Source organism: Anoplophora glabripennis, unplaced genomic scaffold (genome assembly GCF_000390285.2).
Source record: "Anoplophora glabripennis isolate ALB-LARVAE unplaced genomic scaffold, Agla_2.0 scaffold130, whole genome shotgun sequence".
In the NCBI taxonomy this organism is placed as follows: Eukaryota; Metazoa; Arthropoda; class Insecta; order Coleoptera; family Cerambycidae; genus Anoplophora; species Anoplophora glabripennis.
The window spans coordinates 434350-459737 of record NW_019416297.1 but is presented as its reverse complement, the minus strand read 5'-3'; the positions used below and the strand labels follow the sequence as shown (position 1 = coordinate 459737).

The following is a 25388-nucleotide window of genomic DNA, read 5'->3' as shown; positions in this document are numbered from 1 at the left end:
CCCCGCGTGATTTGTGGGAGAGTCCCACGGAGATGACGTTCATCGGCGTTCCTGAGTTCCAGGTGTTCGGGGGGTCAATTTGAACATCATAATCGTGATCAGCGACCTCGAAAACCTCCGAGGACCCGATTTGGGCCAGTTCTGATCTGACTCTTATTTACAAAGTTATTAAATCTTCCAAAAGCCGTATCAAAAAATGCATTTTTTGAATGCACTTTTGGCTGCAGCAATGCAATTTCCGGTTTGTCAGAAACACAAAGTAGCAAATTTTTTACAAAAAATTTTTGTAAGAGAATGCAAAAAACCGCATTCCGATCCGTCTTTATGGAAAAAATTCCGAACTTTTGGCCTTTTTAGTGCTTCATTGCCTCGACTATACCGTAATTAGTTCAGTAGAACTTCAGTAAAACGCACTAAAATTTTTGTTGAGGGTTGGCGGCTTTGCTATAGAGAAACTAAATGATTGATCCAAAAGTTCGGAATTTGTTAACTAACATCCTTACTCATAGACTGCATATCAACAGATGATGCAAAATACGGTGTGTTCATTCTTCACTAGGTTTGTTCACTGATTTCCCTTGCAGGTTGCCAACAACAAAAGTATTTAGTGCTTTTTACTGAAATTCTACTGAAGCTAGTTACAAAACGGACTCTGGGCCAAGAAGTGCGATTAGCGAAAACGGGTGTCGACCCGATAAGTGTTTTCTTTATATCTTTCTTTTTCTGTGACTGACCCCAGGCAACTTATGAAATTACTTGTAATGGTGCAATTCAATTAATTATCTTATAAACCCTTTTAATTTCAGATTCCTGTAAGGACGTAGAATGTGGTGTAGATAAAAATTGTGTTGTTCGGAAGGGTATACCAAAATGCGTGTGTTCGTCGAAATGCAAGGAAGGAAAACTACGGCCCAGGGGGGCGGTCTGCGGCACAGATGGACGCAGCTATCGAAATATCTGTAGTTTAAGGAAACAAGCTTGTCGCCGTAGGTCTAGTACTCTCTCGGTGGCCTACAAAGGCTTCTGTCAAAGTAAGTTACCTTTTCTCACAAACGAGAATTATCAGCTGTTAGCTTTGTTTCTCGTGCATTAGAAACAGTTTCCGACAGTCAAAATTTGAACCTTATGTAGGCGCATGCGTCTGAATTGCTCTAGGAACAAAGCTACACAGTCCGGCTATTAAGTTTTGAAACTGATCTTATTGATGAAATTCAGTTATTTTTACGGTCAAAATTACTTCAAACGAACTATTAATAAAAATACGACAAATGGACTAATTTTTAACGGGCGACACTATATAATACAAAAGTAATTGATGTTAATAACAAATATTTTAAAACAATTTAGTATTAATTAATACCGAGAGATCCAGAATGATTGATGGCGCCGCTACTTAAAAATATTTTGTGTGCCGCTCTCCAATTATTTTCACTTTTCTTAGTTGGCAGCACTGACAGTGATTTACTTCGTTCAGTGACGGGTTAAGTGCAGTGGCAATAGGGCACATATTCATTTTAATCACAAAATTACAACACAAAAAGCAGAATGTTGATATTCATTAATTTTAGGGTTTTATTAATTGGTTAAAGGAATGGAATAAATAAAAATCATTTAAATATTATTATTATTAACCTCAAAACTAATATAAGAATCGATTTTTAACATGTTGTTTTTTTTGCGAACTGTGTTTACTTTCCTCATTTAGAAATGCGAATAAAAAATCGCTGTAAATCGATCTTAAATTCTAACATAAACAGAAAATGTTACCTATAAGAAAATTTAAAATAATTGCTATATTAGTTCAAAGTTAAAAAAAGTGAATATGTACGTACTTTTAATTTTGACCAAAATTCTGTCCCTACCAGTAATAATAAATATTGAATAGAAGAATACAAATATTTAATATTTTTTATCACAATTTGTTTATAATGAGTGTTCAAAATGTCGTCTTCTTAAATTGTTAAATACATTATGAAATTCATTTTCTGTAATATTAGCTAATTTACTTATTTATTTTGGCGTCCTTTAGTTCGTCTACTGTGTGTAAACGGTTTACATATATGGATTTTTTTTTAATGTTCCAAACAGATAATAATCTAATACTTAGACAAGGCGAAAACCTCGCATTCGTGGGAGAAATTTTCCGACTCGATTTTTTTGCATATTCAGATTCGTGAGATGTTCCTTAACATGAATCAAGATGATGCCGGCCGGAAATCTGGTGCCCATTTGTTTAAACAAACTTTTTTCAAACAAATTGTAAAAATTGGTTTTTTCACTCCGGATTTTTTTTTAGGTTTTTTGGCACATTATAAACAAAAAAATTCCTGTGCACTATGCCTCTAAAATTGATAGTTTTCAAGTTAAAAACAATTTAAGTTACTAAAAATGCGAAAATGACGATTTTCAACGGCCGATTTCCGGGTTAAAAATTGTTATTTTTGATGTTGCCAGGTACATATATTAAAGTTTAAACATCCCCCTACAAGATGCTGAAGAGTTTTTGGGACTCGCATTATTTTAGAGCCTTGTTTTTTAATTGTTAATAAAACGCCTCTCTCATACGCGGATTAGCTATTTCGCTTAGAGACTTCAGCTTATGTTCTTTGAATTTAGCATTCTAAGTACTATTACTACTCATAAAATAATGTAAAAATTGATTATTTAAATTTCATAATTCATAATAATTTTATTTAATTAAATCAAAATTGTACGAATTGAGTGCAGAAAAAAAAATAAAAAGACAATAGTATCAAATACATTTGATTTTTATTAAAGAACATTTATTTAATACTGCATATTATTATTATCAGACATTTATTCAATCATAAGAATTATCACACTGTCACATAAAGGTACACAAGTGACATAGTTTTTCCTACAAGAACAAGCTTTAGTCTTACAGTTTTTTGTACATTTACATTGTTTAACTAAGTCTTTGTGTAATGGATCTTTCGTAATAAATTTAGGTAATAATTCACCTGTTTCATTTTGATAACCAAAAGCTGTGAAATACAAATGTTGATATTGAGAAAAAAATGGCACAATTAAAAAACAAGGCTTTAAAATAATGAGAGTCCCAAAAACTCTTCAGCATCTTGTAGGAGGATGTTTAAACTTTAATTTAGGTACCTGGCAACATCAAAAATAACAATTTTTAACCCGGAAATCGGCCGTTGAAAATCGTCATTTTCGCATTTTTAGCAACTTAAATTGTTTATAACTTTAAAACTTTCAAGTTTAGAGGCATAGTGCATAGGAACTTTTTTGTTTATAATGTGCCAAAAAACCTAAAAAAATGTCCGGTGTGAAAAAATCAATTTTTACAATTTGTTTTAAAAAAATTAGTTTAAACAAATGGGCACCAGATTTCCGGCCGGCATCATCTTGATTCATGTTAAATTCATTAAAAAATCGAGTCGGAAAATTTCTCCCACGAATGCGAGATTTTCGCCTTCTCTATAAGGGAGTTAAGTCCGGAGATCTTGGAGGTCATAAACCTCGACTAATATTGTAATCGCCATAAAATTCTCTTAGGAACTCCAGTATTGTGTTAACTGTGTGTGTTGTTGCCCTATCTTGAAATAGCCATTGTGCAATTAGTCATCATGTAGCTGATTTAAAAATGGCTGCAAAATGCTTTGTGTATATCGTTCAGCAGTAACATTATCTTCAAAGAAAATCGGCCAATTATTCTTCGTCGAGCTATGACTACCCAAACTCCTATTTTACCAAGATGTAAAGTCATTTCCATTAACGCGTGGGGATTCTCCACGTACCTACGATAATTTTTTGAATGTATGTATTTACCCACTAAGATGAAACCATGCCTCATCGGTAAAAAAAGTTATATCTAAAAGATTGTCATCGTTTAAGTTGTTGTTAAACCAGTTACAATAGTTCACTCTTTTTTCATTATCTAATGGTAATAATTCTTGCACCATGGAAACTTTATATCGATGTAAATGTAATTTTCTTACATCTCTGTGTACTGACATGACATTCCTATAATTAATATTAAACATTTTATAAATAATATTTTCCTACCCGAGCTGAAAGTTGTCGTAAAGATTTAGTGGGATGCTAAACACTCTCTAACATCCTTCAGTTTATCTTCAATAAAAACTGACTTTCTTCCAGATGACTACCCTTTACAAAAACTGCCAGTATTTTTTATTCGTGTCACCAAACGTCGAACGTGCTGAGCAAAAATGTTATATTCTGCGGCTTCTTGATTTGGAAACTCTTCCTGGAATTGCAAAAAAACATGAATGGACTTTCATCTATTTTCATCTCGTTGACAACTCCGAAACTAGGTCTCTACAATAAATTGATCGTCTTCTAAAGAAAAGACCATTTTCTAACCAAAAACAGCACTTTATATCGAAAAAACTATCGGTATTTGCTTCCACACCACAAAACTAAAAGATAACACATGATTAGAATTGAAAAAACACTGATTATTTAGAAGATTAACGATAAATTCAAATAAAAACACAATTGGCGATCACAAATAAATACAACAGCAAGCACACACGGGAAGCACAGACGTCTATGAATTGACAGATCTTATCGGTCGGAAATCTAAGAAAACGGAAAGTAATTTTGATCAAATGGAAGTAAATTTTAATACCTGTGGCAACATTTACGTGACGCCAGTTTTAATCATTCTGGGTCGTTCGGTACAAGCAGAAAAGAATTAATTCTTTTTTCAGGTTCCTGTGATAAAATTAGTTGCCCGACTGGCAAGCACTGTTTACTGGATCAAAATCTGATTCCGCATTGTGTTAACTGCACAAAAAAATGTCCGGATGCTCCTAAACGCCGCCAAGTCTGCGGGTCGGATGACCAAACGTATCCCAGTGCTTGCCATCTGCGTGAAAAAGCTTGCCAAAACGGCAAAGCCATACCTATTGCGTACAAGGGTCCCTGTCGAGGTAAGTATTGTTCTCGATTTATGTCAGAATGTAAACATCGTTGGCTGCATTTTTATATTACCGGATGTATTATCTGAAAATTTTGTAGTGTTTCAAGAATTTTAGGCCAAAAAGCTACTCGCTCACTGGTTACAAAGTATCACATTCATAAATAAAAGTTCACTAAGCGTTGGGGAAAATAACTGGGGCAAATAACTTAAATCATACCACTTCAGATTTTTTTTATCTATAGATACTAGATATTTATTTCAAGAAGAATATTAATTCAAATTTTTGCAATATTATTTTGACAAGAAATTAATTTTTATTTAATATCCTTTCAGAAAACCTGTTACTTAAATTGTACCAATAAGTATCCTGTATTGTACTGCAACTGTTAGCCATTTTTTATTTTAAAATCTTGAGACTTAACTTGTTTTCAAGTTCAATTCCTTGGTGTACAGGGTGGAATACTCTCCCTGCTTACGTATGTTAGAAAAAATAAATAAATAATGTAAAAGTCTCGTTTTTCACTTTAATCTTTTGATGATTTGATATCAATAGAAATTAGGCAACTACACTGTAGTACAGTACAAGCAACTTCTTTTAACTAAAAATGTAATTATTCTATTTTAAGTCAAAACAAATTCAATTTTTGTAATTATATCAAATAAAGTCAAACAATGTTCTTCGATACCCGAAATCTAGGTATGCAAAAGTTATGTAATCCTACAGACCTGACACATAACTGCTGATATTGCGGTAAACAACTACGGGATATTTCTTTGAATGATTGCATTATTTAACAATTCCAATATATCAGGCATGTGTTTTTTGTATAAAAGCTGGCGTTTTATAGATTATAGACAAGGAATTACACTTTTACTAAGACAATGATAGAACAACAAATCTATCTAAATTATAAAAGTTGAAATACAAGGATTGCTTTAATTTATCGCGGTGAAAAATAACGGAAAACATAGGCACCAATCGCAATGTACCTTTCCTATTATGTAGAAAATTTTGTAAAAAATACTCAATAATTACACAGCCACACAAAAAAAAAGTTGTCTGTACTTTTCATGCGACATATGTTATCCGTAATATTTTTGCCTCCTGATCACGAATCTGCTGTCAGAATTGAGCTATCACATCACAGGAATTTCCTAACTGGTTAAAAATAGCAAAAATTCACGAAAAAGTGCTAGGAAACATATTTTTTTTTCTATATTCAAATGTTCATTTATGGTTAAGACCCCGCCGAACATGAATCCGTGGTCAGAATTGATGGTTCTTTTTCTAACCTCAAAAAAACGGGTCAATTAAGGTCAGATATCACGAATTTTCAAAAAATAATAGATTCGCGCCAAATTTGGTGTACGAGGGGTTTTCGGGGTCGCTGATCACGGATCCGAGGTCAATTTTACAAAATTCAAGATGGCGGATCCATAATGCCCGACCAAATTTTCAAAAAATAACCCTTTCACGCTAAATTTGGTATACGGGGTTTTCGGGGTCGCTTATCACGGATCCGAGGTGAATTTTGCAGAATTCAAGATGGCGGATCCAAGATGGTCAAACAAATTTTCAAAAAATAACATTCGTGCCAAATTTGGTCTCTGGGTCTCTGGTCACGGATCCGAGATCAATTTTTCAAAATTCAAGATGGCGGATCCAAGATGGCCGACCAAATTTCCAAATAAATAACACATTCGCGTCAAATTTGGTATACGGGGGTTTTCGGGGTAGCTGATTACGAATTCGAGATCAGATTTATAAAATTCGTTTTTAAAAAAGGGTCAGAATTGCGAAATTCATTTTGTAATATTTTTGTTTACTTTATAACTTGAGTACCCAAATCAAGTTTTAACCTTCTTAAAGTACATAGGTAATTGATTAAATTTTTAAAAACGAATTTTATGAATCTGATCTCAGATCTGTTATTTTTTGAAAATTTGGTCGGCTATCTTGGATCCGCCATCTTGAATTTTGAAAAATTGATCTCAGATCCGTGACCAGAGACCCCGAAAACCCTTGTATACCCAATTTGGAGCGTATCTCTTATTTTTGAAAATTCGTGATATTCTGACCTTAATTGACCTGTTTTTTTAGGTTAGAAAAAAAACCATCAATTCTGACCACGGATTCACGTTCGGCGGTGTCTTAACCATATAAATAAACATTTGAATATAGAAAAAAAAATTGTGTTTTTCCTAGCACCTTTTCATGAATTTTTGCTATTTTTGACCTATTTTTTGAGGTTTGGATATTCCTGTGATGTGATAGCTCAATTCTGACACCGGATTCGTGATCAAGAGGCAAAAATACTACAGATAACATATGTCGCATGAAAAGTACAGACCAACTTTTTTTGCATGGCTGTGTTATGATTAATTCATTTGTTAATGTTTCAAAAAACGTTCTACGGGGTGTGATTAAATTTATAGTACTGTACGCAATATTCTGTATATTCAACAGGCGTGTAAAGTTCAAGAAATGTAGTGATAAACACATGAATTATACCACATTAATGTGGTATAATTCAATAACACAGCTCGACAAAAAAAATCAAGAAAATTACCCCTGCAGTCTACCATATGTTTTCGGGAATTCAAATTCAGGGTCTATTTAACCCCATCCCGTCAGAATTTTTCATAACCTCAAGAAATAGGCCGAGAAACGCAATAAATCTTCTATCCATTGACCATTCAATCCCAATAACCCCATAACCCCTTAAACCCCATAAGCCCATAACCTCGAAATGCCATAACCCCAAAACCCCAGTACCCGGTAAGAACGAGACGTATGCGGGTTGAAGCCTTGAAACACAATATGTTCGAGCCTTAAACCCACATTCTTCAATAACCCTATAAATCCGAAACCCCATAACCCGGTGAGTACCTACGGTTTGCAGAACCCAGGAACAACGAAGAGGACGTAGTAGGTTTCTGTTCCCTTTATTAACATGTTCCCCTTGCCTCACACTTTTCGGGGTATTTTATTAATGTGAGGTCCCCTTGCCTCTCACTATTCGGTGTGTTCCCCTTGTCTCGCACGAATAGCAATAAGGTCCGAAGATTTGACTCATAAGAATTCGTATATAAGGCTATTCTTTACTGGGTTATGAGGTTATGGGATTATGGGGTTATTAAAGAGTATATGCAACGAATATAGACTCTTATAGAAGAACGCTCATGGGTTACAAGTCAGGGACGAAATTGAAATGCACGTAGAGCTATAGACTATAACTGACCTCCAATATTACATAGGAAAAACCTATAACATACTATACACGTCCCCCAAGATTTCGTCCCCGATTTCCAATCTTGAGCGTTCTTCTTAAGAAGTCTATATTTGTTGGTATAGGTTTAAGGCTCGAACATACTGTGTTTCAGGGCTTCAACGGGTATAACTCTCTTTCTTACCGGGTTCTGGGATTTTGGGGTTATGGCATTTTGAGGTTATGGGGTTAAAGGGGTTATGAGATTAGTGGGATTGATTGGTCAATGGATAGAGGAGTTATTGCCTTTTTAGGCCTATTTTTGAGGTTATGAAAAATCCTGACGTGATGGGGTTAAATGGACCTCGAATTTGGATTCAGCGACCCCGAAAACATGTGATAGACATAGTCACACTCCAGGACTAATTTTCTCGATTTTTTTTTTGGGAGCTGTGTAATAGATGGGGCATGTAGCCCATAGAGTAGTTGTTTCCCGCGGTACCAGCACTTATAGCTGTTTTACATTGACAATTTATTCATCAATAAATTGACGAAGTTCTTCATCAATTAATTCACGAATTTATTGGTAAACAGTGGGGTTTTACACTGCTACAGACTTTGTCAAGTTTTTTGACGTATGAATCAGTTCTACCAATGAATCAAAGAAGCAAATAAATTTCAAAAATGTCACCTTTCCACTCATAATTGTAGTGATACAACAGCGGTACCGTTCTGACACATATTATATAAATATTAGTTTTTGTAAGTAACAAATCAGTAAAAACAATGCAAAACTCGCACGACGCCACACAATTATTTACATATTTCAATAACATAACCTCATTACTGACCTGAGGCTGGAAATCTGTTGGGTTGGTACTTCCGAACTTCACGAAGAAATTGACGAAAATTCGTCAAGATCTTGATGAAGTTATTTGACAGCTGCTTTGGTGCACTACACTTGTCCAATTTCTTGATGAAGCGACTTCATCAATTAACTGATCAATAAATTGTCAATGTAAAACAGCTTTTAACAATCTTGTGTCTGTGAGGTTTGATGTCTGTTGAATATCTAGATTTCTGGGATGTTGTTTGACTTCCTTTGATAGGATTTGTTTGAATTAGCTTAATACTTTAATAAAAAGTAAAAATATGTGGGAGCTAATAAAATATACGTATTTATGAAAGTGACAAAAAGACAAAAATTATCTTGTTTAAATCTAAACTTCAATGATTTTTGTAATAAAAGTTGAACATTTCAGAGCATACGAGCTTTTTTGCCTTGATTGACCTAAAGAATTACACCTGCAAAATTTTAGATTGCTTAGGAAACTAGTTATTAAGAGTTATTTATTGTTGCTGTTGCCATCGTTGTCGCTGACAAATACTTCACGTTGGTGTGTGGGCAGCTTAACCAAGCTTCCTTCGTTTTCAGCGAACGCGACCTGCAGCAAGGTACGGTGCCGAGAAAGGCAATCGTGCCTAAAGGACCTGGATACGGGAATGCCCCGGTGTGTGACTTGCAGCATGAGCTGTCGGCCACGACACATGAACGGCCCCATCTGCGGCACGAACAACAGCACATACCATACGTGGTGCCACATGATGCAGGACGCGTGTCAGAAGGGTTACGTCATAGATACCAAACACTCCGGCAAATGCGTAAGTTTTTTGCAGCGCACAGAAGGAAGAATGACAACTAAAGGCAGAAACACATTGTTGTCACGAGCCTAATTTTGTAGAAACATATTTCAATCTATAGGAAACATAAAGGATTTTGAAAAAAGTGGAAAAGGCACAAAGAGTACTTTACAAAAAAAGACAGGGTGTTAAAGTTTTCGTAAAAAAATCTGTTTTATTTAAGGAGGTATATCGGGTTTACTAAAATGCACAAATGTACTTGAAATTTATATAGCGTATTACCCAGTGCACCCTCTGTGCGTCATATTTTTTTGAAATTTTTTTTGAATCTAGATTTTGAGATATTGTTGTTGAAAGTTGTTCATTTTTTCATAGGTTTATATGGCGAAGATGGACGGTGCGGCTGTTTTGCCCATAACTGAGAAAAAATGTAGAAATTGTGAAACAAAACTTTTCCATAGATAGTACACAGTATTATCTTATTTTTGATGTAAAAGTAATGTAAGCTTTGAACATAGTACAGCTGTATTAATTAGAAACAGAAACTAATAATTGCATTTCTATCTGACTTGAGGATTAATGAGGCAATGAGGCATGAACGTCGCAATCAGCTGACAGCAAGGAGGGAATACATTTGAAAGACTTGATAAAAACGAAATTGATTTCAAACATATACATTTTTCCTAAATCCCATGTACATTGTTATCAACAATAAATGATCCACACCAGATTATTTTTTGTAATGTTTTTAAAAAACTAATTTAATTAAAAAAGGCTAGGAAGCTGTGATATATTTATTGGAATAAAAAATACAGTTGATAAATCCTTTTAATATATTTAATGGTTTATAAAAACATCGTAATCATTACCCAGCAATATTTAGGGTTACATAAAGTTTTCTTTACTTGATTAATATAATTAGTAATACTTGAGATAAAAGCATTTGTACGGAATAACAAAGGAACATAAATATTTCTCAGCAAACTTTATATCTAAAAAATGAGTTATAGTTGCAAAACTTTTGTAACATTACTAAAATAGAGCTGAAAAACACGAACAGTGAGTAATAATGTAATTTCTATCACAGAACCTTCAAAATTGCATCCAACATTTTCTTTGACTTGGACGAGAGATGGGCGCGAGTGTCATTTCATTTCTTTAGAACTAAATTATCATAATTATTTTCTCGTTGTTTTACCAGTTCACATGATTTACGGATTTTAAATAAAGGATACAAATCTTCGCGAGGATAATACGATATATTTACTATATATAATAATTATATTTTACATAGTTTACACACAATACATTTTTGAACGCGTACGCATCTTTACCCGAATTTGACGCGCAATATCTCCGGTGTCCGAGGTCTGTAGGTTCGCAGTGTGTACAACTGCAATCGATTATTAGCGCTGTTGCCACATCTACATAGTGTTAATGCGTTCAAATATGATATTTTTATGTTGTTAATTTTCAATATGTATGCTATGTGCATATTGAGTAGATTTCTTTGCTACATAGATAATGTTTATCGCAAATAATTTCAATAGAATTTAATTTTTTCAAGTTGGCAGCGGGTTTTAGTCCCATAAGAAAAGCATAGGACCTCCCTGCGATCCTCACTTCCCTCGGACCCCGATATACCTCCTTAATATATAATATAGTAGCATTTTCTAAAAGAGCAAGGTAAATGAACAAAGGTACTCGTACTGTTTCCCTTAAAATGCACCGTTTTTGAAAAAAAAAGTTTCTATGAATTCGTTTCATTCAAAATACTAGAAATTGTAAAATTGGGCGGTAAAAGAATTTGATGAGGTCTAACTCTATTATAAAGGTGCTAAGCTAAATCAAATTAATTATAAAAATGTTTTTTCTACAAAAATCCTGTCAAATGATTTCAAACGCTGTTCTTTGATACATAAAATTTAGGTATGCAAAATACATCAAGATACCTAACTGTTGATATTGCAGAAAACAAAAACAATATAGGCTACATAGTAAATGGCTACTAATTAATATCAAATTATCCAAAATAAAACTCAAACATAATACGTCTAAATATTATTAATATAAAAATACATAACTAATAGTGTGAAATTGTCAAATAATATAAATATGATGTTAAATAATGCAATATTTTAAAGAAATATTTCGTACTTTTTATAAGGAAAGTTGTTCAGAATTTGATCCTCTACAACTTTTATTCGAGTGTGATCTTTTGATTGGATATTCCGGAGGCAGTCCCCAAGCAACCCTGAAGCAATCATCCTGTTTGGATTTTTTTTGCGGCCCCTATAAACCGAGCACAACTTTATCGGATTAATAACTTGTAAAGATAATATCGCAATTTTTATGCTGAATTCTGAATTTTCAGACATTGTTAAGCAAGAAAATGCATTTCTAAGATATATTTATTGTAAACTTCTATTAGAAGCATAAAATAATTTAATAGAACTGTCACACATGAACTAGCAGGATTATGATTTTTGAAATTAAGGTTTTTAACTTTCAAAGCAAACACGTAAAATAATAATGTAATTATCATAATTCGCAGAAAGTTTAAATGGTTCCAAAAAATCTGATTTGTTCCACAGAACGTCGTTCATCAGAATACGAATTCACTGTCAGTACAGCTAATTTCTACGAGTTCTGATGTGTTCATAAGAACATGCGTCCACTATGCGCTATAACTGTAGCCTAAAACTTGTTCTAAGAAACCTGCGAAAATTCGATATGGTGACTATAAAAGCTCATCCGTATATGCTAGGTTAATTTACTGTCACGTAACACTTTATATACAAGTTCGGAAAGTCCCCATGGTACATCGGCCGTTACGTGAGAGTGATAAAGTAAGTCATAGAAATCCGTGCGATAGACAAGGATGGTTACATTGAAGACGTTTCATAATCTGAATAGTCAGATTCTAACCCGAAACGAGCGGTGACTATTCAGATTTTTGAAACGTCTTCACTTTAGCCGTCCTTATCTATCGCACGGATTTCTTTACTTTACTTTGTCGCTCTCATGTAAAGGCAGATGAACCATATGGATTTTCCAGCCCTGTATATCTAGCGCACGTATTATCTCGGGTAATAAAAAAAAACACAATTTCAGGCATGCTATACTCGCATAATGTATGTGGCACAACAAAATGGACGAAATTTTTGAAATATTATTTTAGATTTTAGATATCACTTGTTATTCACTACAAATATCATAGGAATATAACCAATATGAAAACAAATATTTCTACCTTATTAAATACATATAAGTCATTCTTCTCTTTGTCTGTCTTCTGTTTTATTGTACGTGTACTTTCTTAATTACATTTATAATTTTAGTTATCGTGTATGATATATAAATATCCTAACGGTGTACATAAAGCTGCTATACAGGGTCGGAAAGTCCCCATGGTTCATCGGCCGTTACGTGAGAACGATAAAGTAAGTCATAGAAATCCGTGCGATAGAGAAAGATGGCTATAATGAAGGCGTCTAATAGTCACCACCCATTTCGCCCTTCCACAAATAAGATCCACTTCTTATTCGTGGAAGGGCGAAATGGGCGGTGACTATTAGACGCCTTCATTATAGCCATCTTTCTCTATCGCACGGATTTCGATGACTTACTTTATCGCTCTCACGTAACGGCCGATGAACCATGGGGACTTTCCGACCCTGTATATCTCTCCTGCAGCAATGTGTTACTATTAATTTGTTTCTGGCACTTTATTGCCTACCTCAAATTAGAGTCGCGTTTTTCAATTCTTATATAACTAAATTTAACAAATCATCAAAAGTTTTTTCAAAAGCACTTAAAATTGTTTTAAATTGTTCAGGATCCTTTTTAAACTTATTTTTTTTTAATTTAAGACTACCTTTATTTTTATTTTCAACCACGGCCTAACCTATCATCTTCTTTACTCCTCATTTGAATCTAGTAATAAAGTGCTGGCTACGTTTAGTAACATTTAGTAACACTATTACAACGCTTTTATTTTTCTTCTGAATATCAGTTCTTTACAAATATTATTTCCTTTGCGATTGATCAAAAACATTTTATCTATCTAACCTAACAATTTCATCTTGCCTAGCAGCTTGTTTATTTCACACAAACCCAATATTAAAAATACACTGAAATTTATTTGATTCTTTGATTTATTGCTAGAACTAATTAATAAAATATACGAGGGTATTTTAAAATGTAAAAGCACATTTAATATTGTGAGATACAACTTTGACAGAAGTGTGCTGCCATTATACGAGACCGTCAATGCAATATGTGCCAAAGTACAGTCCGTACAATATTTGTTGAGGTAAAATTCCAAAAAAAGAATAAGCCAATAAAATTCTGTTATCGGAACTACCGTAACAATTTACCGTGACAGGCGCGTGCCTTGAGATTTTCTGCGTTATTTTCAGAATATTAAAATATTCAGACTATTGTTTAAAGCTTGTAACTCGACACTTTCGCTTAAAGGATCTCCCTATAGTCGCTAAAGATACTCCTGTAGTAGCTTCTTTAATTGTATTTTATTTTCATTTGGAAAAATTGTCCTAAAATAATTATACACGTTAAACACGATACCCTTCTACTGGGAATTAAATTCCTTTCTTTTAAATTTCACCTCCACTGATTTATTTTAATAAGAAATTACATTGATCACACCACCACAGGATGTAACTGCAAAACACAGTATGCACTGCAAGCTGCTACGGTAAACGCCACGCCGCCTATGTCTTTCCACGTCGGGCATCGAATGCGGTTAATTCCAAGAAAGTGACGAAGGGGTCTTCGTGGAATTCTATATCAACAAATATCGTACGGATTACCTAACACAGTACCTTCCTTTCGTGCGAGTTTCAAATACTTGGTGTTGTTACTTTTTGAAAAACCCTGGTGTATTAAAAAATATATTTAGCTGTTTCTATTTAACATTTGATTTATTATACCTAAATATAGAAACATAGTTCGTCATTAAAAATTAATTTTGCTCTGTTGAATAAATACTGTAATATTCATGTACTTAAGTTTCAATTTCACGTTTTTGTTGCAGCAGAAGAATACAAACATTTGATCGTCAACAATCTCTTTAGAATTTAAGGAACTGAAAACCAAAGAATAGCTACAATATGGATGTAATGTTAAGAAATTCCAATGTTTTATGTATACAAATAAATGATAGTTGAAAAGTAGCAAATTTAATAATTCCAAAGTAGAATAATGTGTATAAAATATACTCTTCAATTTTTAATTTAACACATTAGTACTCCTGACAGTATCGTTAATTTATTTAAATACGATTTATGTTTTTACCGAAAATATAATAATTTGTAAACATTATTAAATTACATGAATTTTTTAATAATCGCATAGTGGAAATTATAAATGTTTTTCTTTATTTCGTGAGATTTAGGAAGGAATCAACTATTGTAAGCTCTTACCAATTAAAAATATAAAATGCTACGAGTGAGCGTATAATAACAAATACAGAAAAATAGTTTCCGACTCAAATCATTTCTGGGCCTTTATAATACAGGATTTTACCAGTTGGATACTTTAAAATCATTTCAGTCTTTTAAATAGGAACCTGTTCTTGTCTACGACTGTAATTTTTAAATACCCCAACCGTCTAAATCTAGAATTATTTGTATTTCAGATTAATGAATTCTATATCAAAAAATGTTAATTGTTTCAAAATTTATTGTTTGGATTTCAGAAAACATTTACATTTTAGAAAGTAAATCGATTTTCAGTAAATATATTTGAATGAGATATCAATAAGAAAGCAAAAAATTATATTAATTATATTGGAAACATTGGAATTCCCAATCTAATCAAGGTCAAAAATTATTATACAGATTCATTTAAAGGAAAATTTTCAGATTCTATGTTTGATGCCAAATGCAACATAGGTACTCTTGATAATTCTAAATATAATAAAAATCTTTATCAGCTTCTTCTAAAGGCAGAAATGGTCTGATGATTTTTTTATTAAAATAATTTATAAAGGTTATTTTTTAAATATACAATAATATACTATTTATATTGATAATAATAATGGTTAGAACCCTTCATATGCCAGATTTTAAGAAAAATACAATTTTTCTAAATATTTTACAATGTTTCTAAAAAAAACGTTATTTCCGACGTCTAATTATTCAGGAAATTTTAGACCTCTAATTTAAAGCATTACTAATATTATTACTGTCCGACAGTTACGCATGTATGAATATCGTATGTTTGTGACACAAGTTTGAAATTCACTTTAATGCTTGTTAGTACCATTTTTAGAACTCATTTTGTATTGCCTGAGGTTATTTATAGGTATATAGCACATAGTTTTAATTTGACCAGATTTTTTTCTAAAATACCTATCTACCTTTACTGAATTTTGAAAATTATGTAGATACAGTCGATACTATTTGCATTCTACATGTGGAAATGATGTTAAGTCCAAATAATGTTTAAATATTACATAGGTATTTTGTTTTATTATGCCCATTTAATATACACGTTTCCGATAATCTTGTACTTGACAAAAATGGAGTTATATTTAGGCTAACTGAGGCTATGTTAGTTTAATGTTGGCACATCCTCACGCATCTAAATTGGAATTGAGCCAGAGTAGCAAATTATTATTAAATTACGATCTTAATGAATGAAGCAATCGTAGAACAGAGCCAACAAAAATTTTGCGGAATCCGTTGGGAAACCAAACTTCAGAACATTAATCAAATTTAGATTTTCGAATATCGCAATTAATTTAAATTGAATAAACAACATTTGTACGTAATTATGAACGGAGTTTGTTGTGCCAAGTGGAATTAAGCAATGCATAACATCGTAATGAGTAGGTTACCCTTTCATATTAATGATGTATATTTACATACTTAATTATATTTAAAATTAAAACGTTCTAAATGTATTTTAAAGCTACTACATTTTGATATCAAATATCCGTATCTAAACTCGACGATTTAAAAATTCTACTGCGTTGACTAACCTGGCGCCACAATATTTGAAAACCGCCTCCACTTTCATAAAATAACGTTGTATCTGTGGCGCCAAGAAAACAAACTGTTTTTTTTTAATTTTCATATATGAGTAATATTTTATATGAGAATGAGTCATTATTTGTTTTTTGACTTCTGTGTTTACGTCTTTCATGTTTCGATCTGAAATTTTAAATAAATGTATTTTCTGGAATCGTTCGGAAATATGTACTTTTTTGGACCAAAATACCGTATTCTAGTATTTTAGTTTGTTGCTAAGCAACCATTTGCAAATAGTCCGGGAAAGTTAAGTTTCCCGTACCTTTTTTCTATATTTTACTCATAAATATTAAAGTATTCCACATGTTAAACGTTTATTATAATATTTGTTTATATTTATTACAACTATTAAACATTGGCTCGAAATGTCGGCGACATTATTGCTGTTAACTATTTCTTCTTCTTTCTGCTATACTTACCTAGTTTATTTGTAAAAGATTCTTTTATACCTATACACACATATAACCTTCGGCAACGTTTGAAGATTTCCTCCTCCTCTCTTTAATGAAATTTAATTTGCCCCAGCATTAACGAAAATGGTCGCAGAGAATCGACGGAAACGATGTTATGTATTTAACTGCATTTGGCAAATTACAAAATTTTGCGACAATTTGAGGCATTTTACCAAACTGATTATTTCTACTACTTGCCTGCAACCTTTCCCATTTGAATATTTAAAGAAAGAGCGCCAACTTTCAAAATTTTCTGTATGGGATGCAACATATAATCTATACAGTGGCATATGTTTCATTTATCACAAATGATCCTGTATTTTAATCAAACGCTTTGATTCTAAATCATCTATGTCATTCAAATTAAATTGATACACATTGATCATGGCGACATGCACCGGCAACATTAACTATTAAGGCAACCTAAAACGGGAAAACTTATCCAAATATTTTAAAATTTTCACATCTAAACGTATCTTATTCATTAAGTATGTATTATCTGGTGCTTGAGTAATAAACGTTTCAAATTGTTAATTTGACAAAACTTTTGTCTTCTTTGGTTTATAATTGAAGTTTCAAGAAGACACGTAATTTCAAATATTTTGAAATAATTTATATATCCCGAAAGGTATTAAATAGTTAAAATATCTCATTGTTGTTAAAAGAGCTATAATTAGACTTCGACTAGATTTTCAGATTTAGTTTATAAGGACTGTATTTTTTATTTCTGACATTTATAGTTGCGTGATACCTTTTATAAACATCCTACACGCGCATGAAACACATCTAGTAAGCCCATATTGAGTAAAAACTGGTAGGTGCACCCAATACATAAAATTGCGAGCCCAAAACCTATTATTGTTTATTTGCTGATATTTTTCAGGGTTTGTATTTGCCCTGGACCTATGTCAAATTTTCTGTGGACGCCCATGGTCAAAAGTTTTATATTTTGGAAAATATGAATTAACTTAGCACTATTTACTAGTTATTAAATACTACTGAAAGTTATTATGAAGTTATACACCAACAGCCTATGAAAGTTATTTCATTACTTGTACTAAAAGTCGATTTCTTGCTGTTGAAAGTTCTATATAAGTGCGAACAGATTTATACTTACATATTTTTTTATAATTCAAGCCGACGTAATCAACATACCTGTTTAGTTAAGAATACGGTTAAATACGAAATGTAAACAAATGGTTTTATTTATTGTGCTATATTAAAATAATCTGTGTATTTGCATTTAAACTTCAGGCTCTCAGACAACAAACAACATCAATTTTACCGACGTAAACTTATACAGAAAACGTGTTCGGATAAATAAATAGAGAATTAAGTAAATTGTCCAACTTTGGTTGGAATGTCACTGAAATTATCATAAAATTCATATGGATGCACTGGAATGCATAACGTGAATTTTGACCTGTTGAGCGACATTCATTGTGGCGAAAATATTCCCCGGTCTTATGAATTACCCAAATCAGGCACTACTATAATGTTTCCTCCTATATTTAGTCAAATAAAGTTTCATAACTTTATTGACGTTCTGCTCGTATCGTGACTGTTACGATTATTTCAGAATATTTATGAAAAATGGACGAGTATACGTGGATTGAATAAAATATGAAGACGGCAATATTATCCGATATAAAAATTGTTGGAATAATCTAAATATTGTGCTTTTCTTGTCGTTATTAAAGAAACCTTGGCAAAGCTTTTCGGTCTATTTCAGTACAAATTTGATAAATTTTTTATTCCTTCATACTTTTCGACCAAAAAAAAACAGTTTGAAAGAACAATTACATTACATAATGCATCCACCAGAGAGGTGAGAATATTTCGGGCCCATGTTCATAACCCTACCACTAATCCATGTGCATACTGATTGAGAAAATATTACCCACATATAAACTGTTGATTTTTTCACATTTTCAAACAGTATTGTACGTATGTTTGACTCAATTTGTAGGATAGCTGCCAGGGCTATATGTATTACATTATTTAGAAAAAAATGTTAGAAAAACTAAACGTTTTTCACGCCGTATGTTAGTACCGAAGCATTTGTGGAACTATTTATTTATTTATTTATTTATTTATTTTTCATATTCAAGGCATGAAAAGGCATGAAATTTTTGGTCTGGTCTACCAACTAGTAAATTTTTGTACGCTCACACTGGGACACCCTGTATAAAGACTGGTAAGAGCTTACAGTCATATTCCTTCATCAAAATAGAAATACAGATTCACATAGATTACCTATTCAAATTCTTCTTCGCTGTATTTAATTTCTCACAATAAGTCATCTTTTTTAAATAAGTTTTTGTAAAATATGAGGCATACAAGGTTAGTAAAATTTTGGCTTTCCGTAACACTGAAATAATAAAAGCATATGATTGTTGTCGATTTAAATTTACAGGATTATGAGCAGGTAATTTTTTGATTAAAAATGCAGTTGAAACTCAGAACTATATGGTCAGGAAAAGAACAGAAAATATTGCAAAACCCACTACCGTTGTTAATTGAAGCAACATTAAATATATTATTAAAAAATGGTTCACTTGTCTGGCTATACTGTCTAAATGAAATTTAGGCTACATGGATTTTCTAGTCTGAAATAACCTTTCCTGTCGTACAATCTACCTACTTTTCACGAATTACAACACAAGTATATTATGTCACAAATAGTTTTTATAACCGTAACTACACTTAATTTAACTGTAACTTAATATTTTATATGTAAATATATTTAGTAATATTAACTGAACTGTTAACTAGTTAGAACGCTATATGTAATAGTTATGAAATTTAGCTGGTACCAAAAATTTACTGATTTTATTAGAATAAAGAACCTCATTTGGTTTAGTTGAATATTTATACTTACTATTCAAAACGATCTATATTCTTGTTTAATCTTATATAATTTGTTGTCTTTTTGTACAGTATTTAATTATAATAAAAGCATATTTTTGTATTGTTATTTTTAATAAGATTTTGTGTATTATTATCATTATTATTATTAATTATTATTATGTATTACCTACCTATTAGACTGGCGTAACTTATTAAATATTTATTGTAGACCTAGATAAATAAATCGCAAAATCCAATGCTGTTTTTTATTTTGCTTTACTTGAATGCTATATCTGATATTAAAGAAAATATGTTTTGCCCAAAATTTGTAAATAAAATAAACCTAATCCACCTAGCTTTTATTATTCATATTGTAAGAGTAATAAAATAATTCTGTTAACCATTTTCATAATATTAAATATTCCAGAATTATTGTAAACACATGGACCGAATATTTTGAAACACTAATGAACTATTATTATTATTATTATTAACCGGATAATCTTACCATAACTGAACTCAATATTCCTTAATCTTAGCTTCTAGCATTTTTGCATTTTTCTCGAAAACGGAGTAAATAGAACTAAGAATATCTACTAGAAGCCGAAAAATATGTATCTATCTATGGCACTATCGATAATTATCAACAGCAGACACTATCGAATTATATCGATAGTTTATTAAAAACAATCTATAGTTTTTTATTAAACCTTCTGTAAATAAATATGGAAGGATCATTTGCTCAAAATTTTACATTACACAGAACTAAAAGGAATGTTGTAATAAATAGAAGTCTTATAGAATCAAATTACGTACTAAATGGAACAAGCCTAGCAACACAAATATAGATAACGTCATCAAATAACCAATGTGGCCAGTGGCGTCTGTCTAAAATTGACTACTTAATCTATTAAAATTCAAACTCATTACCACGAAAAATCGTAATAAAGTTTTGTAACTTTTGAAGTCATTAATTTAGGTTATATTGTTTCTAGGTTTGTACCAATTGCTACTTCTTATTCTATCATTCCGTTTCTGTACAATTTCTTACTAGCTCTAGCTAGCATTCTCAAAAATAAGTATTAATTACATATTTTCTTAAATAAACCGTTTACAAATCTATAATCCAGGTCTTGACTATCGATAATAATCGATGGTACCAACTATCGATAGTTCTCGACTTACTCCATGTACCTAGTTCACTCTACTCTTTCAGAAAAAACTACAATTTTTACGATAATTTCGTATTGCAAACTTATTGGGTAATATCCCGCACCAAAAAAAAAAATACCGTGCATCTTTTAAATACAGGGTGGGCCATTAGTGTGAGAAAGTAAAATAACTCCCTTATTCATAATGTTATTAATAATACATAATACATTAATGTTATTCATAATACAGAAAAAAAAGTTTGTGCAAAAGTTGTACAGAATCAAAAAACCTAAAGGACAAAATTAATTTGAAACATACAGGGCGATGAGTAAAAACGGAACACGCCAAATATTACATTTTTTAAATGGAACACCCTGTATATTTTTAAACATATGGATTTATGAGGAAATTATATGGCAATATAAAGAGTTTAACATTTTAGTGCTCTTCGAATTTTGGAAAAACATGACCTCGAAGAAGTTGTATTAACTTTCAACTACTATCACTTGGAGTAAAAATTTTTGAGAGTTATACGCAAATGTTGGGTAAAGACTCCTCCATTAGCTAATATCGATATTTTATACAGGGCATTATTTTATTCTATTTTATTCACATATCAGTCCACTTTTATTAAGTATATTCTACACCTAAAGTTGTTAGTTTTTAAGATATAGATAGCAACATTACTGGAAAAAACTCATTTTATTATTTTCGATCGTACGAAATGGCTTTGAAAAAAACTGTCACATTGTGTCAACTTGTCAGTTCATAGTCAGTATCATTCCATTTTGAGTTAATTTTATTAGTTATATTTATTTGTGATGTTCTGTAAAATAATAAAAATTAAGTTTTTTCAGAAATGTTGCTATATCTTAAAAACTAACAATTTTAGATATAGAACATGCTTAATAAAAGTTGAAGTGGGCCGATATATGAATAAAATAGAACAATAAAATACACGGTGTTCCATTTGAAAAATTTTAGAAAATCAAGTTTAAACTTTGTAAAAATAATTGTTTTATAAAAAATGTGCTGTATAAAATATCGATATTAGCTAATATAGGAGCCTTTGTCTAACATTTGCCTATAACTCTGTCTAATTATTTTGTTCCAAGTGTTAGTAGCTGAAAGTTAATACTACTTCTTCCAGGTCATGTTTTTTCCAAAATTCGAAGAATTTTCTACATAACTTGGCAACTCCGCACTAAAATGATAAACTATTTATATTGCCATATACACATAGAATTTTCTCGGAAATCCATGTTTAAAAATATACAAGGTGTTCCATTTAAAAAATGTAATATTTGGCGTGTCCCGTTTCTACTTATCGCCCTGTATGTTTCAAATTAATTTTGTAGTTTAGGTTCCTTGATTCTGTACAACTTCTATATAAACTTTTTTTTTCTGTATTATGAGTAACAAGGGAGTTATTTTACTTTCTCACACTAATGGCCCACCCTGTATATCTATGGCTACATTTTATATTTATTTAATAACAATTAAATTAGTTTAATCAATAACAGAAGAAACAATGCATATTCTAGATTTTAAAAATTTAATTGACGGTTTTAACTTTACCACAAAATGTATTGAATAATATGATTCCATTACGAATCCATAACTCAGTCTTACTAATGAAATTAGTCTCTTTTCGGATTTCCTCCATTTTGCAATGATAATAAAGGGCAAAAAAATAAATAAAATAGAACTTTCTTTTTTCATACGTTAATCATTTAAACGTTTCAGATCAAAAACATTATCCCAGACTATAAAAAACTACATTAAACAGTAAGTTATACAAAAAAGTATTATTGGTATACCATTAATTATAAACTAAATGTTGTAATAAAATCATTTTATTAGAAAATAGTTATAGTATTTATAATTAATCATTTTATTCGATTCGATCAATTGAATAGATTCGATTCAAACTGAGACGAACATAAATGAAAATAGTACAAACTTAACTTGGAATAAATTTTACAGCCATTATGAAATATGCGATTATGTAGGAAATCAGTAAAATAAAATCCAAAATTTTTACAAATATTTCCCAATCAGGAGGATTTTTTCGGTCAGAACTAATAATATTCATTCCATCTTCCACGCCGGTAGCAGCTGCTACACCCTGCAAAAAATATTTTATTACGAATGACAAACTTTTGACAAAGCCGTATTGGTAATGAAATATTTAAACTATACCGGATGATTTTTTAACTTGAGACTTTCAAATATCTTGAGAAGTAAGCACTTACGAAAAAAATGTCCATAATCAAAAGTTAATCATTCCACGGAGGGAATACACTCGTGCTAAATTAGTCCCTCTCCCCCCTCCTTTTAGGTGGGGATGGGGGTAACTTTGAAATCTTAAATAGGAATTCCTATTTTTATTGCATTCTACGGCTAAAAGTACATAGGAATTGTTTGAAACATTTTTTTCGATAGATAGCGCTGTATTCGACGAAATCCAATTTTTCGATTTCTCCTATGCATACGATTCTGCAATAAGCTTGCAATAAAAAATACCACGTTTTCACTGCAAATAATCAAAATTAGTCTTAAAACAAATTTTATTTCTCAATACTGAAAAATGACTCGTCAAGACACTATTATTATCGTAAACCAAGAACCGGCGCACAGTGGGCAAAAATAGAAACAATTCGAGCAACGTCAGGTTAGATGGTATAGCAATAAATGGTTCTTTAATCACATTAAAAACTCATATATTTTATTATGGAAATGTGGAAAATATAAAATTAGGCAAGTTTTTTTTAAACAGGAAAAACCATTAGGTTTTGAATATCCCACAAATTTAATAAACCCAATAAACCCAATCACCCATTCAGCTATTAACCGAAAAACAAAACTAATGATTTTGGGATTGATGAGTTTTGGGATTAATGAGGGTTTAGGCGTTTATGGTGTTTAGGGTTTACATGATTATGGATTTTAGGGTTTAGGTGTTTAGGAATTTTAGAAATTATGGGTTTATAGGTTATCAGGTTTATGATATTTGGTTGTTAGGTTAATGGGCGATTGGGTTTACCTATTGAATTTATGAATTATTGGGTTTGTGGATTACTTGACACTAATGTTTTTTTCCTGATTTAAAAAGAAGCAAATTTCATATTTTCCTCACATTGAGCTTAAAATATACGACTTTTGAAAGTGATTAAAGAAACATTTATTTCTATACCATCTAAATAAACTTGAATTGTTTCCATTTTTGCCCACTGTGCGGCGTCCTTTTTGGTATAGTTGATCAACGTGGTTTCCTTCGCTTGTAACTTATCGGAATGCTTGATTAAAACTGATTTCAAATGAATAATTTTTTTTTGTATTCTGTTTTAAAAATTTGATTTATTTCCTTAAAAATAATTTTTATAAAAATGTTTTTTTATGTTTACATTTAACGTTTGTGTTATTTCTTTCTTCGTGGTTTTTGTAATTGTAAAAACACAAAATAAACATACAAAGAAAGAAACAATTTTAACATACAACTCATTTTAACCAAGCACCCCGAAGAGAACAGAAAACTGCTTCACACACGGCGTTGTTCCTGGGTTATGCTAAAAACAGGTTATTCAACAGCCATATACATTTCTACAGGTAACAAGTTTCCAGTTATTCTAAATTTGCAAAATGAATACACTTTTTTGATTACATAAAACGTGGTATTTTTATTGCAAACATACTGCAGAATCGTATGCATTGGTTCTCAGTAGGAAAAATAGAAAAAAATTTAAGTACTTTCAGTCGTAGAATCTGAATCTGCAATAAAAAATAGGGGGTTCCTATTTAAGATTATAAAGTTAGCCCCCACCCCAGCCACAAAGAGAGGGGAAGAGGGACTAATTAGCACTATTGTATTTCCTCCACGGAATTAGTAAATTTTGAATATGGACTTTTTTTTGTAAAGTGCTAATTTTTCGAGATATTTAAACATTTCAGATTAAAAAATCACCCGTTATCCAGAGCCTTCATAAATGTTTACAAGCCATATGACCGTCAAGATTAGGCAAGCAACATTGCAGCGTTGATACTAGTAACAAAAAAAATTGACGTTACCAGTATTAATGATTCATTTACAATGAACAATGAC

The 25388-nt window shown here is 31.6% G+C and overlaps 2 protein-coding genes across 3 annotated transcripts in view; one reads left to right on the top strand and one right to left on the bottom strand.

Annotated features, from left to right (window-relative positions):
• The window catches only part of LOC108904187 (follistatin), a 289450-nt gene extending 269118 nt beyond the window's left edge, over positions 1 to 20332 (top strand). Inside the window, exons 4-7 of one of the 2 annotated variants that reach the window (XM_018706638.2) lie at positions 807 to 1031; positions 4716 to 4937; positions 9572 to 9798; positions 14837 to 20332. In XM_018706638.2, the coding sequence (XP_018562154.1) occupies positions 807 to 1031; positions 4716 to 4937; positions 9572 to 9798; positions 14837 to 14854 (692 nt within the window). In that variant the 3' untranslated portion in view covers positions 14855 to 20332. Of the gene's footprint in view, positions 1 to 806; positions 1032 to 4715; positions 4938 to 9571; positions 9799 to 14833 lie in introns of both variants that reach the window. The other variant, XM_018706637.2, reaches the window with a different exon arrangement.
• A 2814-nt stretch (positions 20333 to 23146) lies between these two features.
• Positions 23147 to 25388, bottom strand: part of LOC108904188 (neuronal acetylcholine receptor subunit alpha-5-like) — a 31276-nt gene continuing 29034 nt past the window's right edge. Inside the window, exon 8 of the mRNA XM_018706639.1 lies at positions 23147 to 23414. Coding sequence (XP_018562155.1) covers positions 23250 to 23414 — 165 coding nt within the window. The 3' untranslated portion in view covers positions 23147 to 23249. The remainder of the gene's footprint in view (positions 23415 to 25388) is intronic.